General features: G+C 40.3%; 1 protein-coding gene across 5 annotated transcripts in view; it reads left to right on the top strand.

Annotated features, from left to right (window-relative positions):
* Atrnl1 (attractin like 1) overlaps nt 1-16,763 on the top strand; it is a 538,539-nt gene that overhangs the window by 108,111 nt on the left and 413,665 nt on the right. For all 5 annotated transcript variants that reach the window (XM_040742230.1, XM_040742247.1, XM_040742234.1 and 2 more), the window contains exon 20: nt 10,729-10,822. In XM_040742230.1, coding sequence (XP_040598164.1) covers nt 10,729-10,822 — 94 coding nt within the window. The remainder of the gene's footprint in view (nt 1-10,728; nt 10,823-16,763) is intronic.

Below are 16,763 nucleotides of genomic sequence, written 5' to 3'. Positions count from 1 at the left end.
TTAACCACAGACCCCTGGGACAGCCCAAGCCCAGCTCTTTTGCGGACTTTTATTTTTGTGTTGCAAGCGCTTGGCCAATAGAGGCACCCGCTCAGCCTCTTGAGTGAGATTGTTTATAGGTAAAATGGCGTCCTGTGCCTCTCCTGAGTTTTAACCCCCTAATGCTGGTTACTATGGTGATGGTGTGATTGCCAGCACTCACAATGTTAGCAGGTTTAAGTATGTTAATAAAACTGAATAGCACTGGTGGGCTCGGCGGCACATGTCTGCTGTCCCAACACGTGGTGGTGCTAACACGGGAGAATCATGTATTCAAGGCTGCGCATTCTGACGTTCAAGGCTACTGCGAGTTGAGTAGTGAGACACCATCTCAGACAAAGAAGAAATGAAACAAGAAGGCTTTAGCTAAAAGTCACAGCTTTTGCTCAGCATCACTGTGGTCCCCTGCAGACCACCAAATAATTATTTAACACAAAATTTTAACCCCATATTTGGTGACTTTTATTATGAAAATATCTTTTACCTTCAAAGTGACTGAAGATTTTTGGGGCTGGACAAAGGGCTCAGTGGTTTAAGAGCACTGACTCATCTTGCAGAGAACCTGGGTTCAAATCCCAGCACCCACACGGCAGCTCACAACTGTCTGTGACTTTAAGATCTGACACTCTCACACAGACATACACGCAGGCAAAACACTGATGGCACATAAAATAATAAAAGTAAATAAATTACCAAAGTGACTGAAGATTTTGCTGAACATCACAACTAAAAGTAATAGTGCACCTTGAGGTCCTTGAAGCCTGCTGTCCTTCTGTGTAAAACGTCTGTCCGTTTAACCGCTCCTTAAGAGAGCTACAACCAACCTTGTGTGCCTTGGGTTTTCCATGCATTTAGCTTACAGAGAAGCGAACACATAGCTGTGCGTTTGTTTTGATTTCCAGGGTTGCACTGCGTTGCCCTGGTTAGCCAACAACTCTCTATGTAGATCAGGCTGTCCTCAATCTCACCGATATATCCCTTTGTGACATCTCCTCCCTGAGAGCCAGACTGAAGACGTGTGCCGTGACACCAGGCTGCAGAACTGTAGTATTACGTACTCTTCCATGCCGCTGCTGTCAAATACTGCATGCGTGTCTGTGTGTGCTATGGCGGTGTGTCATGGACACAGCAAATGGATTGAAAGCCTCCTCATGAAGTGAGTGTCCACCATAAATGTTAAAGACAGACTTTGTTTGCTGTCTGGGGTAGCTGGGGGCAGCTGGAGTTAGTGACTTTGTCCCTGTTTTTGTAACGTGTCGCTCGTTCCTTCCCCATGTGATGCCGTCTCTTCAGTCCCATAAATACCATGCAGAACGCTCTTTGCAAAGGGGCACAGAGAGAAAGGTGGGGACAGACAGGACAAGGCAGCACTCAGCAGGCGCAGGTCCAGACTCCTACCACAGACAGGAAATGACAGACGGCACAGAATTCAAATCTTGGCTCACTCTTGGTTGAATTCCACCGGAGGAAGTGCTTTTAAATTTTCTTTTCCTTAATGGGACACTGACATATTTTGGGACTCTGAAATTATAATTAGCATATTCAAAGTGATGCATTTTTTGGATATTTTAAATATTCTCTCCAAACTGACTTGTAAATTGCAGTAGAAGATAATTTTTTTTAAAGAGTAGATATCTCGGTGCACCTACAAACTACAGTACCTTACAAAGAGGAATTAGCCTGGAAATCATCGAGTAGTGATTGAGTGCTTACTAACTGCCACAAAGTATGCTATAACTTAAATTTACAAACATTATGGGATACTGTCATTGTATTTTGAATAAATCAAATGATAGAATAAGGGACACAGAGATTTGTTTTGATTGAATGATCTGGGAAAGTTCCATTCTGGAGTTAATTTAGTGGTCCCTTGACAGCCGAGGACAGCATGTTAATCTATGCTTGCTTTCTATAATCATTACTAGTAGCATGCTTTTCATCATAATTCATTCTTCATATAAAGCAGCTAAGTATGTTATTAACCATAAAATAGTTGACTAGATTTCGTATGCTTATTTATTTGTCATATATAACTACAAGAAGAAAATACTTTTCCAGTCCTGTATGACTAATAGTCTTTCTTCTAGACCATATTCTTCTGGCTGAATTTATTACACAACACTCAATGGGTTTGGCTTGTATTACGAATAAGTTCTTTTTCTTAGCGGTGCACTCATACTTGGTTTTAGTAACGTTCAGTCATCAAAGCTTAGTTTGTATTTTGGTGTACTGTGAGGTTCTGTTAGTACCTGACTTGTGGAACTATTTAATATGTGATACACTTTCTAGAGCATGTAGCATCCTTTATGACTTGGGCGGAATGAAGGAAAATAAGTACCGTTTTGCTCCTAGGTCGAGGAGGTTTTTTGTTAGTCATAAACCATTGGTACATTGTTCATAGAGGTGGAAAGTTCTGATGAATCTGAGCACTCGTTTAAATAAAGGAGGGAAACTTGATTCTCTCCAATTCAGAGCATGCGCCATCAAGCCTGGCAACTCTGTAGCGGGACTATTTCGTCCCTTCTGACCTTGGGTCCTCAGAGCTGTCTTGTAGCCGGCTTCATCTTCTCTCGTTCTCTTTGCCCCCTTGCCCTCATGAGGGGATCTCCAGGATGAGAAGACATGGGAAGCAGTGAAGGAGACCACTGGCCCTGCCGTGGCCAGGTACTCCAGGACACTTGATCTTGGGTGTTTGAGGATGCACATCTGCTCTTCAGCTAGGTGTCCTTTGAAAGGAGCCTCTGTGTGAGCCTCTCCTCAGGCACGGGAGTGGCTCTGAGAAGTGGGCTTCTCCATGACTCCCTTCAGAACTTTAGTGTGCCCTCTTCCTTCCTCAAGGCCTCTCTTCCTAGTCTAATTTTCAAAAAGTTCTATTTTCTTTCTTTCCCAACTTTAACTAGATGCTTGATTCAACTTTGAAAAATCTAGCTATGATTCCCCCCTCCTTAAGTATGATTTTCTGGAACATTTGTTTCTATGTCAAGCTCAGGTTTACCAGTTTTTGATAACAATGGATGGCACGTTTTTTTTCCTTTTTTAAAAATGAGCTTGTCTTACATGTCAATTCCAGTTCCCTCTGTCTCCCCTTCTCCCATGTCCCCCACTGACCCCACTATCCTATCCCCTTTCTCTTCCCCAGGGAGGATAAGGCCTTCCCTGGGGCATCTTCAAAGTCTGTCATATCATTCAGAGCAGGGCCTGGGCCCTCCCCTGTCTGTCTAGGCTGAGAGAGTATCCCTCTATGTGGAGTGGGCTCCCAAAGTCCATTTGTGTATTAGGGATAAATACTGATCCTCTTTCTGTGAGTAGTTTCGTATTGTCTCTGGAGTTTGGAAAATGATGGTTTCAGATGTAGAAGTTGAATATCATTATTTCATCTAATGGGTCAACATTTTTCCGTCATTTCTTTTAAAGTGATATTTAGCTACATTATAACATTGCTTAAATTTTTATGTCATAAGAATGTAGCCCTATCTGCTTTTGTTTTGTTTTTCGAGACAGGGTTTCTCTGTATTGTTTTGGAGGCTGTCCTGGAACTCACTCTGTAGACTGGGCTTTCCTCGAACTCACAGAGATCCACCTGCCTCTGCCTCCCGAGTGCTGGGACTAAAGGCGTGTGCCACCACTGCCTGGCTAGCCTCTCCTTTCTACCCTCCTCCTAGTTTACCCAGGAGATCTTATCGATTTTTCCTTCCTAGGGCCCTCCATGTGTGTTCCTCGTAGGGTCCTCACTTTTACCTAGCTTTTCTGAAAAAGCCTTTGACAAAATCTTACACCACTTCATGATAAAGGTCTTGGAGAGATGAGGGATAGAAGGCAATGTACAGTAAGCCAACAACAGCCAACATCAAACTAAATGGAGAGAATCTCAAAGCGCTACCACTATACTCAGCAACAAGACAAGGCTGTCTATTCTCTCCATATCTATTCAATATAGCTAGGGCAATAAGACAATATTAGGAGATTAAGGGGATACATATTGAAAGGGAAGTCAAACTTTTTCTATTTGCAGATGATATGACAGTTTACATAAGTGACCTGAAAAAAATTCTGTCAGGGAACTACTACAGCTGATGAACACTTTCAGTCATGTGTGTGGGGATACAAGATTAACTCAAAAAACTTTGTAGCCCTCCTATATGCAAATGATAAATGGGCTGAGAAAGAAATCAGAGAAACAATTTTTATAATTGCCACAAATAACATAATATATCTTCAGGTAATTCTAGCCAAACAAGTGAAAGGCCTGTACAACAGGAACTTTAAGTCTTTGAAGAAAGAAATTCAAGAAGATATCAGAAAATGGAAAGATCTCCATGCCCTTGGATAGGCAGGATCAACACAATAAAAAAGGCAATATTACCAAAAGCAATCTATAGATTCAGTACAATCCCATCAAAATCACAACACAATGCTTCACACAAATGGAAAGAACAATATTCAACTTCATATTGGAAAACAAAAACCCGGGATAGCCCAAACAATCCTGTACAATAAAGGAACTTCTGGAGGCATTACCATCCCTGACTTCATGCTACAGTAATAAAAACAGCTTGGTTTTTGTATAAAAACTGACGCTTGGATCAATGGAATCGAATTTAAGACCCTGATGATAATCCACACACCTATGGCCACCTGATTTTTTTGACAAAGAAGTCAAAATCTTACAGTGGAAAAAAAGGAAGCATCTCCAACAAATGGTGCTGGCATAACTGGATGTCAACATGTAGAGGATTGCAGATATATCCATATCTATCGCCATGCACAAAATTCAACTCCAAGTGAATTGAAGACCTCAATATAAATCCAGGTACACTAAACCTGATAGAAGAGAAAGTAGGAAGTAACCTTGAGTGCATTGACATAGGAGACAACTTCCTAAATATATTTGTTTTTTTAAAGTGCTAAACCAAATTGGATACACACACACACACACACACACGCACACACGCACACACACACAGACAAACACACACACACACACCCAGAGACAAACACACACATTTTTACAGTGCTCATATAATGCTTAGGATAATTAATGATTGTAGAAAAGTTAATTATGTTTCAGATGTCTAGAACAATGTAGGGATCATCAGCAAAAATATTTTCTGTAACTATGTAAAAATTAAACATTCTACAAATGTATTATATAAGAAAACTTTTCTCACCATTAGACATGGATAAAAATGCTTGACTTTTTTATTAGCCATGCATAGACTTAAATATTTTTTCTTGCTTATTCTTTATAGATTTTATAACTTCAATTTGTTTTTGGTCAAAAATGAAAGAACATCAGATTTAATAGTACACCATGAGCAGTTCAGCTTTTAGCTAGATGGAAATGGTCCTCAGCTTTTTCTGGTGAACATTTCTACACAAGGTCCAATACTCATCCATTGAATTAGTTACAAAACTAAATTCAAAGACATTATTGTTTAAAAACACTTTAGGCTCAATGTTAGCAGATCCATGATTCCTTTTTCCTCATCTATTATTCCCTTTGAACATGATTCTTTACTCCCTATCCATGACACATGTTCCCTCCTTTATGATTTATTTCCCTGATCTAGGAAGTTAGGCCTTCATGGTCCTTCATCTTGCGCTGCTGTTAAATGTCACAGATGATTTGACAAGGTGTCAGGTTCCCTAATCCTTTTTAGTTTAGTTCAAGGCTCCGCCTTCCACATATAATAGTTACACAGTCTCTCCAGTTGTACCCTTTTTATACTTTGTTTGCAGGAAAAGAGAAACAGTTTTGTTCTGACAGGGATTCCAGAGATTTCATTTCTGTTCTTTAGTATCCAAAATTGTTACAGGAGTAACTATTTACAAACCTAATGATGATAGTCAATGCTATAGGGGATACAATATATTTATTTACCAGAGAGAGTCACACAAGCAGGGAGTTAGAAGGGTGGCCGGCTTCCAAAAGAGGAGGTCCTTTTTCCTTTCGCTTCCTTTTATCTCTACCTGTGCTAATTTACTTATCCCCACCCTCATTGGCGGATAACTTTGTGGGGTTCACTCCTACACAAACCCTTTAAGAATACATTCAGGGCATCTTTGTGCTACGATCCCAAGTAACCCTTTAACTTTTAAATCTCACCTTTTCATATTCTACACATCTTCATATCTTTTGTCTTTCATATTTTTCTAATAAGTCAAGCCTCCTGCATCATCTTCAAGTTTCTTTCATATTTTTTGGCCATTTTTTTTGTGCCCAAAACATTGCAGAGAACTTTGCCTGAACGTCTAATTGTATTTTATAATGCACACAATTATTGTAACTATTTTTACAAATACATAATATTTCTAAAGGTTTTCAAAATTTTTTTATGTAAAAATCATCAGTGACCTGAAAGAGGATCCAAATAAGTAAATAAATTCACTCCAGTACATGACAGGAGGATCAGCAACACAGGGGATGCTTAGTAAGAACAAGAAAATTGGCAATTTGCTTGAAGAACTTGGCAACATGAAAGAGAAAACCAGCCAGTAATGTTTGTGTGCCTGTATGAGAGCTCTAGGTTTCAAGTCACAGGGCTATTCAGGTACCCACACAAGTTCTCTGCAGCACTGTGTCTGGAGTAATGGGGGTGTGTGTCTGTTAGTGGATTCGCCAGCAGCCGGATGTGTGTACTCTTAACCACAGCTGCTTGGAGCGAGGTGAAGACTCACAGCTGTCTTCCCTGCTGTGGCACTGGACCCGAGAGGCCTCTTAGAGCGATATACCAGGCAAACCTTCCCTTATGAAGCTTTTTCATGGTCTGACTGGTTGTCACGGGACTGTAGGAGCCTATTGTAATTCTGAAGGAGAGAATTTTGAATTATGTGGCTGTTTATACTTTTACCTTATGTAGAATTTTATATTAGATATCTAATCAGTGGCATAGATGACTGCCAGAAGCCATTGTCCTATGTAAAACTACTGCTTTGTTTTGTGTTCCTACAGTGTGCTCTGTGTATAAAACTTGCACGAAAAATCTTTCTATCGTCTTTTTTTTTTTTTAATCCTCATTGTTTTGTTTTGCTATAAGTTGCAACTGCAGGTTTATATTCTTGGGGACAGAAACACCATTCGAGTATGTCTTGTCTCTCTAGTGTGTTTCTAGGCTATAAAATCATTGCCAAATGAAATTTTCCAAACCAAAGGCCACAGCATGATGGTTTCATAGGTGCTTACTCAGCACAAAACATTGGCCTCGAATGCTGACAACACAGAATAGTACAGAAACTGGCATGCAGTATAAATTCAAACAATTGCGTTTAAGGTGCATTTGTGCTATTTTACGCTGAAGTCTAATACCACAGGGGAATTCTTGCAAAATGAGCTCACATAAAAGGTATTTTAATATGTTTTTTTCAGAAATTATTAAAGTAACTAAACAAAGATAGTTTTTTAAAAAGAAAATCTGCAAGAATTTTGTAAGAATTATAATTGCTATAAGAAAAGCTGTAATACTTTTCCAGGAAGCATAAATAAAATCCAAGTTTTAAAATATTAATATACATTGATTTTAGTATTCATTGAAATATGCCTCAATATTTATCCCAAATTGTTCAGATTAATGATTAACTGTGTGATGGCATGTTCATTCATTTTCAGACAGTTACATATTAACAATGTATCTTTGTGTTCCCTTACTCTTTGTTGATACTCTTTATCCCTTGTTTTAGATCTTATCTTTCACTTGTAGGTTTCTCAAACCCTATATTCTCAAACTAAACTCTACAAAATTAAAGGGAAATACACAAATTTATTTGTATGACTATGTATAAAATGTATTAGTGACTCTCTTTTAATAAATCCCAAATTTTGGGGGATATCCCAATACAAAACTTACTTAAAAAGTATGTATAGTTATAGTGTATTAAGAATCTGTTTTCCAAAGATAATAAACAAAATGTTCAATGTTTTATGTGATCAAAACCCCAAATTTTAAGGCAGCCTTATTGAGCAACTGAAGTGACTGTTTTACAGGATACTGCTCCGTGGATTTTAGTGTATTGACAGAAATGCGCCCTCATGATTACAGTCTTATTTGACAGAATTTTCATCACTCCCTCTACAAAAGCAAAACAACAAAACAAGCAAGCTAAACACCTTGTATCATTAGCAGCCTACTCCCTTACTTTCTTGCTTTCCTCTTCTCCCTGGCTACCAAGGCAATTAGAAATCCATTATCTGTATAGGCTGAACTATTCTTGAAATTTTCTTGTAGTAAGTGTTTTAAAGATGCATCAGTATTAAGCTTAATCATGTATGAGAAGTGTTAATTTTTAATTGTCAAATAATACTACTTTGATATATCATGTCAAAATAAATGGACATTTGAGGGGGGTCCTTCAGTGTCTTTGTTGTTGTGAATAATGGTATAAGCACTCATGCACAATGTTGGAAGATGTATTTGAGTTATCATTTTCTCCCTGGCTGGAACTAGACTGCTCTGTCATCGGCTCATCCCCCATTGACTGTTTGATTCCTTCACAGACATTCTGAGGACAGCTGTCCATGTTTATATGTCCACTAGTCATCCATGCAACTTAAAACTTCTCAACATCCTCATATGTTCTGGTCATTGTTTGCATTTTGACTAGGAGCATAAATGCTATCTAACATAAAATTTGACCTGCATTTATTTCCCTAGCTACTAATACAGTGACTATCTTTTACCTTGCTTATCGGTCATTTGTGTATTTTCCTTCAAATAATGCTGACTCAAATCAATGGATAGGTTTTTTTTTAATTGGGAAATTTATCTTTTATTGAATTAAATTGTTGTTTATATTCCAGGCACAAGTAAGGTACATGATTTGCAAAAATTCTCCTGTAATTTATTGTTCTTTTATTTTATTGTTGGCATCTCTTGTCTCACAAATTTATTAAGATTGATGGAGTACATTCTGTACTTACTTGCTGTCTTTTTTTTTTCCTGTTTCGTGTCTTTGGTGTCTGTTGTTGCGATAAAATACCACGACCAATAGTTGCTTAGAGGAGACAGGGGTTTATTTTGAGTTATGGTTCCAGAGTGTACCATGGCATGACTATAGGAGCAGGGAACTGGGTGTGCTGGCTAGTTTATGTCAACTTGGCTCAAGCTGGAGCTCTCTGGATGGGTGGAACCTCGATAGAGAAGAAAAACCTCCATAAGACCCAGCTATGGGATATTTTCTTAATTAGCGATTGATGGGGGAGGGCCAAGCCCATGGTGAGTGGTGCTACCCCTGGCTTGGTGGTTCTGGGTTTTCTAAGAAAGCAGACTGAGCAAGCCATGAGGAGCAAGCCAGTAAGCATTGACCCTCCATGGCCCCTACATCAGCTCCTGCCTCCAGGTTCCTGCCTTTTTGAGTTCCTGTCCAGACTTCCCTCAGAGATGAACAGGGATGTGTAGGCATCAGACAATTAAATACCACCCCCCCCCAGTTGCTTTTTGTCATGGAATTTTATCCAAGCAATAGCAACCATAACTAAGACATTGGGTGATGACTTTTTTTTTTAACCTACACATAAGAAGGGGAGAAGGAGAGAGGGAGAGGGAGAGGGGGAGAGAGAGAGAGAGAGAGAGGGAGGGAGAGGGAGACGGAGATGGAGACTGGGAGAGAGAGAGGGTGAGAGTGCAACCAGCAGTTGCATTAAGGATATAATTCCTGAAGTCCCGCCTCCTGTGCAATTCCTTCTTCCTTCTGCAAGGCTGCACCTCCTGAAGTCCCAGAACCTCCCACCCTGTCATCGATGGGAGACCTAGTGTTCACACCCACCCACGAGCCCATGGGAGCATTTCTTATTTAAATTACCACAATGTCAAAATAATTGCCCAAATAACGTCAGAAACACTTGCTTGAATTTTCTGTTTTGGGATCTTTTAAACCTTAAATGTAGGCCTTTTGTTCAGTGTGATGACTTCTGTGACTGGTGTGCAGGACCAGCCCGTTCTTCCCCCACGCCTGCCTAGCTGTCTGAGCTCCTGAGCGTGTGGACTCGGTCTCTCCTTCTATGCCTTGTCCTGCAGTTTCACCACTACGGTCTGAATTTATTGTTGCAGCTTCATAGTCATGATTTCAGGCCTGACTACGTTGCATTAATAAACATTTGGGGGGCTCTTTCCTGGGGAAGACTCTCTCCCCCACTTTCAGCATTTCGTAGTTGCCGGTTTGTCTAAGGTTGAGGTCCCATGAGCTTTGTGTTAGCTCAATCTGCCGGTGTCTTCATTGTTGCTCAGGTCTTGTTTAGGCAGCTGTGTTAGGAAACATTGAAGAGAAAACTGAGATTTGTGTGTTCACCCCGACACGAGGGGACTGGAGGTGTGTACCATGTATTCACCCCCAACATGAGGGGACTGGAGGTGTGCACCATGTGCCCCCCCCCCCGCCGAACATGAGGGGGCTGGAGGTGTGCACCATGTCTTCACTTCCCGCAAGAGGGGGTTGAGGTGTGCACCGTGCCTCTCTCACGTGCTGGGACTAGAGTGTGCACCACTACACCTGCTGTTGTTTTAAGCTCTTCATTCATGACCCTACTGTGTCAGATCACAAGCAGAAGCTCAGAGGGAATTAATTAGAGAACTCCTTAGGAACTTGGTAGAAACAGGACACTCCTAGGGATCGTACATTAAGTGACAAACTTAGTTTCTATGACGTACCCTCCTAACATAAGATACTAATGATACTATGCTGGTTTTTGACTTACAGCTTGCACATGCAGTGGCCATGCAAATATTTGTCATCTGCACACAGGAAAATGTTTCTGCACCACTAAAGGGATAAAAGGTGACCAATGCCAATTGTAAGTATAAAGGACTACTTTTGGAACTTTTATGAATTTTGTGTTGTGAGACTAATTTTTTACGTTTTATTTTTGGATGTTGCATTATGTTAGTTAAGCTTAAATAACTGTAAGGTCTTTTCATGTACATATTATCAAATCCTTTGAAAGTATAGATGTTTAAAGATGACATTCTCCTAATGGCTTGGAGCAGAGCCTTTAGAGACAGCTGTCAGAGAACACGGCACCAACCTGACGTGTGTGTGTGTGTGTGTGTGTGTGTGTGTGTGGTTCTGGGGTTCACACCTGTGTCACTGCTGAAAGGGTCAAAGGCTTCACACCTGACATGTATGTACATGAGTTCTGCCATCCACATCTGTGTCACTGAACTCACAGCTTTTTTTCTAGAGCGTTCATTACATAGGAACTCAGTATTTTGGTCTCTGTACTTTATGAGTGACTTTTTTCTATCATTTAGTTATTCTTAATATTTATTACCTTCCAAAAGTAACTTCTTTTTATTACTTGGGAAGGAAAGGGTTTACTTTATCTTACATTTTTACTTTCCATCATGGGGGAAACATAGGCAGGAAGTCAAGGCAGGAACCTGGAGACAGGAATTGAAGCAGAGAACATTGAGGGTTGCTTACTGGAGAGATCAGGGATAACAGCAACATACATAGACATAATAAAGGCAATATACAGCAAACTGACAGCCAGCATCAAACTAAATGGAAAGAAACCCAAGGCAATTCCTCTAAAATCAGGAACAAGACAAGGGTGTCCACTCTCTCCATATCTGTTCAATATTGTACTTGAAATTCTTGCTAGAGCAGTAAGACAACAAAAGGAGATCAAGGAGATACAAATTGGAAAGGAAGAAGTAAAACTTTCACTATTTACAGATCATATGATAGTCTATGTAAGTGATCCGAAGAATTCTACCAGGGAATTCCTACAGCTGATAAACACCTTCAGCAAAGTGGCAGGATACAAGATTAACTAAAAAAAAAAAATCAGTAGTTATACTATATATAGACAATAAAGGGGCTGAGAAAGAAATCATAGAAACGTCACCCTTTACCATTGCCACAGACAACATAAATTATCTTGGGGTAATGCTAACCAAATAGGTGAAAGACCTGTATGACAAGAACTTTGAGTCTTTAAAGAAAGAAATTAAAGAAGATACCAGAAAATGGAAAGATCTCCCATGCTCTTGGGTAGGTAGGATCAACGTAGTAGAAATGGCAATCTTACCCAAAGCAATCTACAGATTCAATGCAATCCCTATCAAAATCCCAGTACAATTCTTCACAGACCTTGAAAGGACAATTTCTTTGGAAAAACAAAAGACGATAGCCAAAACAACCCTGTACAATAAAGGAACTTCAGGAGGCATCACTATCCCTAACTTCAAGCTCTACTATAGAGCTGTAGTCCTGAAAACAGCTTGGTATTGGCACAAAAATAGACAGGTAGATCAATGGAATCACATTGAAGACCCTGATATTAACCCACACACCTATGAACACTTGATCTTTGACAAAGAAGCTAAAACCATATAATGGAAAAAACAAAGCATCTTCAACAAATGGTGCTGGCATAACTGGATGCTGGCGTGTAGAAGACTGCAGATAGATCCATGACTATAGACATGAACAAAAATGTAAGTCCAAATGGATCAAAGACCTCAACATCAACCCAGCGACACTGAATCTCTTAGAAGAGAAAGTGGGAGGTACCCTTGAACGAATTGGTACAGGAGACCGCTCCCTGAATATAACACCACGGGCACAGACACTGAGCACAATTAATACAGAAACCGAGAGGCTTCTGTAAGGCAAAGGACACAGTCAACAAGAAAAAAGGCAGCCCACAGAATAGGAAAAGGTATTCACCAAATATGACTTTAAAAGATAATACATTTAAATTGTTTTTCTTTCCTTAATTTTATTTATGTATATTATATTAAAATCAGATTTGTATGGCTTCATATCAACTAGGTACACATACATGTTTATTTTTCATGAGTGTATATTATTTTAGAAAAAACATGTTTCAATTATATTAAATATGTAACTATCAAGAAAATTTTAATAAAGAATTCTCTAAATTGTACATATTTAAATTTATATCTAAAGAATCTCAAACACAGAAACCAACTTTCACTTATTTTTATCTGATAACTTTGACTACCATGGGCTTTCAAGTTCAGAGAAGCCTTGAATAGCCAGTTAGTCTCTCTCTGTAATCCCTACAGTTAAAAGTCAATTTCTATCAGGCGGACTGCTGGGGCCTTGTGAGCAGTGAGCTAATCCCGAGGCTTACACTCTGTGCCAGCAGGGATGCCCCTGATATTTTGTAACAGTACTACTTGTTTCCTAAGTAGATCCAGCTTTTTGGTCATGAGGCTAGTAAATCCTCACAGACCCCTGCTTAGGAGACTTTACGGTTTGACCATCTTACTAATTTTGTAGACAGAAGGAGAACTGTGTTTAAACCTTGCGGCATTCTCATCCACTTCTTCAAATTTTATACCAGGTCGTAAGCACCATTGCTTCATTATAGCAATGAAGGTAACACCCGTGGATCCAGGGTATGGCATCCTAGACAAAGGAAAAATGTTAGTTGCAACTATGATTGTGAACTGAACATAATTATTGCAGTTTTTCATAAGTGATTCAACCATATAGCACTTTGACAGTTACTTATTCTATAATTGGCATTTTAAGAACACGCTTTTGTTTTTAGACAAAAGACAGCATTATTTTTGTTTACTTATGAGCTGAGCTTCTCAGTTTAGGTAGTGGGTCACACATCTACATTTTATATAAAATACATAGTTTTGAATGACAAATATATATTTTGCCTTTGATCTAACGTGCGTGACTTGTAAAGAAAAATTTGTAGATAGTATATATAGATGTGATTCTGTTCAGTACTGTTTTTTAATGCAAGTGCATTTATATATTTATTTTTCTTTTAAAGATTGAAAATAGGTTCTTCTCTCATCCTGGCCACAGTTTCCCCTCCCATCACTCCTCCCAGTTCCTCTCCACCTCCTCCTCTCCCAGATCCCACTCCCCGTCTGTCTCCCTTCAGAAAAGAGCAGGGCTCCAAGAGACAAAAACCAAAGAGGGACAACAAGCTGTAATAATAAGACAAGGCAAAGCTCTCATACAGAGTCTGGACAGTGCAACCCAAGAGGAGGAAAAGAGTCCCAAGATTGGGCAAAAGAGGCAGAGTCACACTTGTTCCCACTGTTAGGAGTCCCACAAGACCACGAAGCGAATAACATAACATACACACAGAGGGTGTGGTGGAGAGCCCTGCGGCCCCCGTGCTTGCTGCTCCCATCTCTGTGAGCCCAGGTGAGCCCTTCTTAGTTAATCCCATGGGGCACATGCTCTCCTGGTGGCCTCCATTCCCTCTGGCTCCTACGATCTTTCCTCCCCTTCTTCTGTGGGATTCCCTGATCTCTGAAGGCAGGGACCCAATGGAGACCTCCAGTTTAGATTCCACACGTAATATTTGGCTGTGTGTCTCTGCGTCTACTCCTGTCTGTTGCCAGAGGAAGTCTCTCTGATGGCTGGAAAATCATTGGGAATCTTTTCATTGAGTTTGTTTTCTGTTTTGGGTCAGTTATGCTTGTTTCTACCTGAGGTCTCTAGGCTGTCTAGTCTCTGGATCCTAGCCATTCAGGGAGTGGGACCCCTCTGGTGGCATGGGCCACAAGTTAAGCCAGACATTGGTTTGTCACTCCCACAAGTGCTGCGCCACCATTGCTCCAGCATTACTTTCAGGCTGGACAGATTGCAGGTCAAGGGTTTCAGGATGGACAGATTGTAGGTCAAGACTTTCAGGCTGGACAGATTGCAGGTCAAGGGTTTCAGGATGGACAGATTGTAGGTCAAGACTTTCAGGCTGGACAGATTGCAGGTCAAGGGTTTCAGGATGGACAGATTGCAGGTCAAGGGTTTTGTGGCTGGCTTGATGTCTAGGTTTCTCTTTCAGTAGCTTACAGAATACTTTCCCATGCCAAAGAGACTAGAATGTTGGGCTGAAGGCACCAGCTCCATCTCTCTATGTTCAGTGAGCTGAAAGAATGTTGTTCTATCATCAGCCTGTGTTGTACAGGGATCGCCACAGGACTGCGCCCAACAACTCACCCAAATGCAATCCAGTGCTACCACTGGAAGCTTAGTCTGGCTATAAAAGATGGCCAGTTTTGACTCCATATCCTCATGTTCACCGAAGTTTCTGTCCCACCTGGTCCTGTGGCCATGTAGTCCCGAATAAACACACAGAGGCTTATATTAATTATAAACTGTTTGACTGATGACTCAGGCTTCTTATTGGCTAGCTCTCTCTTAATTATTAACCAATTCCTATTAATCTATGTATCTCCATATGGTCTTGACTTACCGAAGAATGCCCGGACATCCTGCCTTCCCGGTAGCTACATGGCGTCTCTCCATCTCTACTGATTTCTTCTCTCTGTCCTTGTTTGGATTTCCTACCTGACTAAATCCTGCCTGTCCGTTGGCTAAAACATCTTTATTCATGAACCAATAAGAGAGACATATAATCACAGCATACAGAAGGACATTCCCCGTCATCCTCCATTACTAGGAGTCCTCACTAGAGTCACCTTCATAGATTCCAGGAAACTGTCACCGTACTGGGTTTCCACACCATCCCCCAAATGACCTGCAGTTCCAGCTATCTCTCCCTCCAGTGCCTCCTACTCCTGTCTCTACCTGCCCCAAGTCCACCTGCAGGATCTATTTCTCCTTCCCAGGGAGGTCCATGAGTTCCCCCTGGAGCCCTCTTCTTTATCTAGCCTCTCTGGGTCAGTGGGCTGTAGCTTGATTATCATTTACTTAACATGTAGTATCTATTTGTAAGTAAATATATACCATATTTGTCTTTCTGGGTCTGGTTACCTCACTCATGATGATATTTTTTCTAGATGTATCCATTTACCTAAAGATTTCATGATGTCTTTTTTTTTTTTGGTTTTATGAGACAGGGTTTCTCTGTATTGTTTTGGAGGCTGTCGGTCCAGCCCGGCCCAGAACTCACAGAGATCCGCCTGCCTTTGCCTCCTGAGTGCTGGGATTAAAGGCGTGCGCCACCACCGCCTGGCCATGATGTCATTTTTTAAATGGTTGAGTAGTCCACAGAATGAGAGAAAAGATTTTTATCAACTCCATATTCAATAGGGAAGTAACACCCAAAATATATAAAGAACTCAAGAAACTAGCTGTCAAAGAACCAAATAGCCCAATTAAAAATGGGATACAGGTCAAAACAATTCTCAATAGAGGAATCTCAAGTGGCTGTTCAGTACATTTTTAACTTTTGAATTGGAGGTAATAAAAATAAGGTCATCACTTTGAAAATAATTATTTGTTATATTGTGGTTATATGCGAAAATGCTTTTATTAGAAGCAGAGATAGTCATCTAAATAAGCAAACTGTGCTTAAATTAGTGCATGGCATTAGTAAGCAAAATAGATGAGGGCTTTGCTAAAATATCTTACATGCTATTAGTATTGTATTCACCACAGTGAAACACACAGATTTCTTATGTTTAATGACCTAGAATACCACGAATCATTTCTTTCAAGGATAAATTCCATTTTTCTTTAAATGTGTCAGGAAATGCCATATATTTTTGTAAGTTTCCCAAGTGAATATTTGTTCTTTTTGGCTCCCAGTCATTGCTTGCATTGGCCATGTAGTCGTCTATTTGTCTATGGGCATGGAAATCAGGATGTTTGACCCAGTAAGATGAAGTAGAGTTTATTAGGAGAACAGAACTTGCATAGGAAACAAATGCCTGTCTCAGGCTCCTGCTCCAAGGATGCAGACCCTGCCACCTGATGCTGTCCATGACCCTAATGACTCCAAGCCCCAATCCTTTTCCTTTTAACTGGTCATGTCCTCACCCATG

This window comes from Mesocricetus auratus, unplaced genomic scaffold (genome assembly GCF_017639785.1).
Source record: "Mesocricetus auratus isolate SY011 unplaced genomic scaffold, BCM_Maur_2.0 Super-Scaffold_4256, whole genome shotgun sequence".
Taxonomy (NCBI): Eukaryota; Metazoa; Chordata; class Mammalia; order Rodentia; family Cricetidae; genus Mesocricetus; species Mesocricetus auratus.
This window is presented reverse-complemented; position numbering and strand designations above follow the sequence as displayed.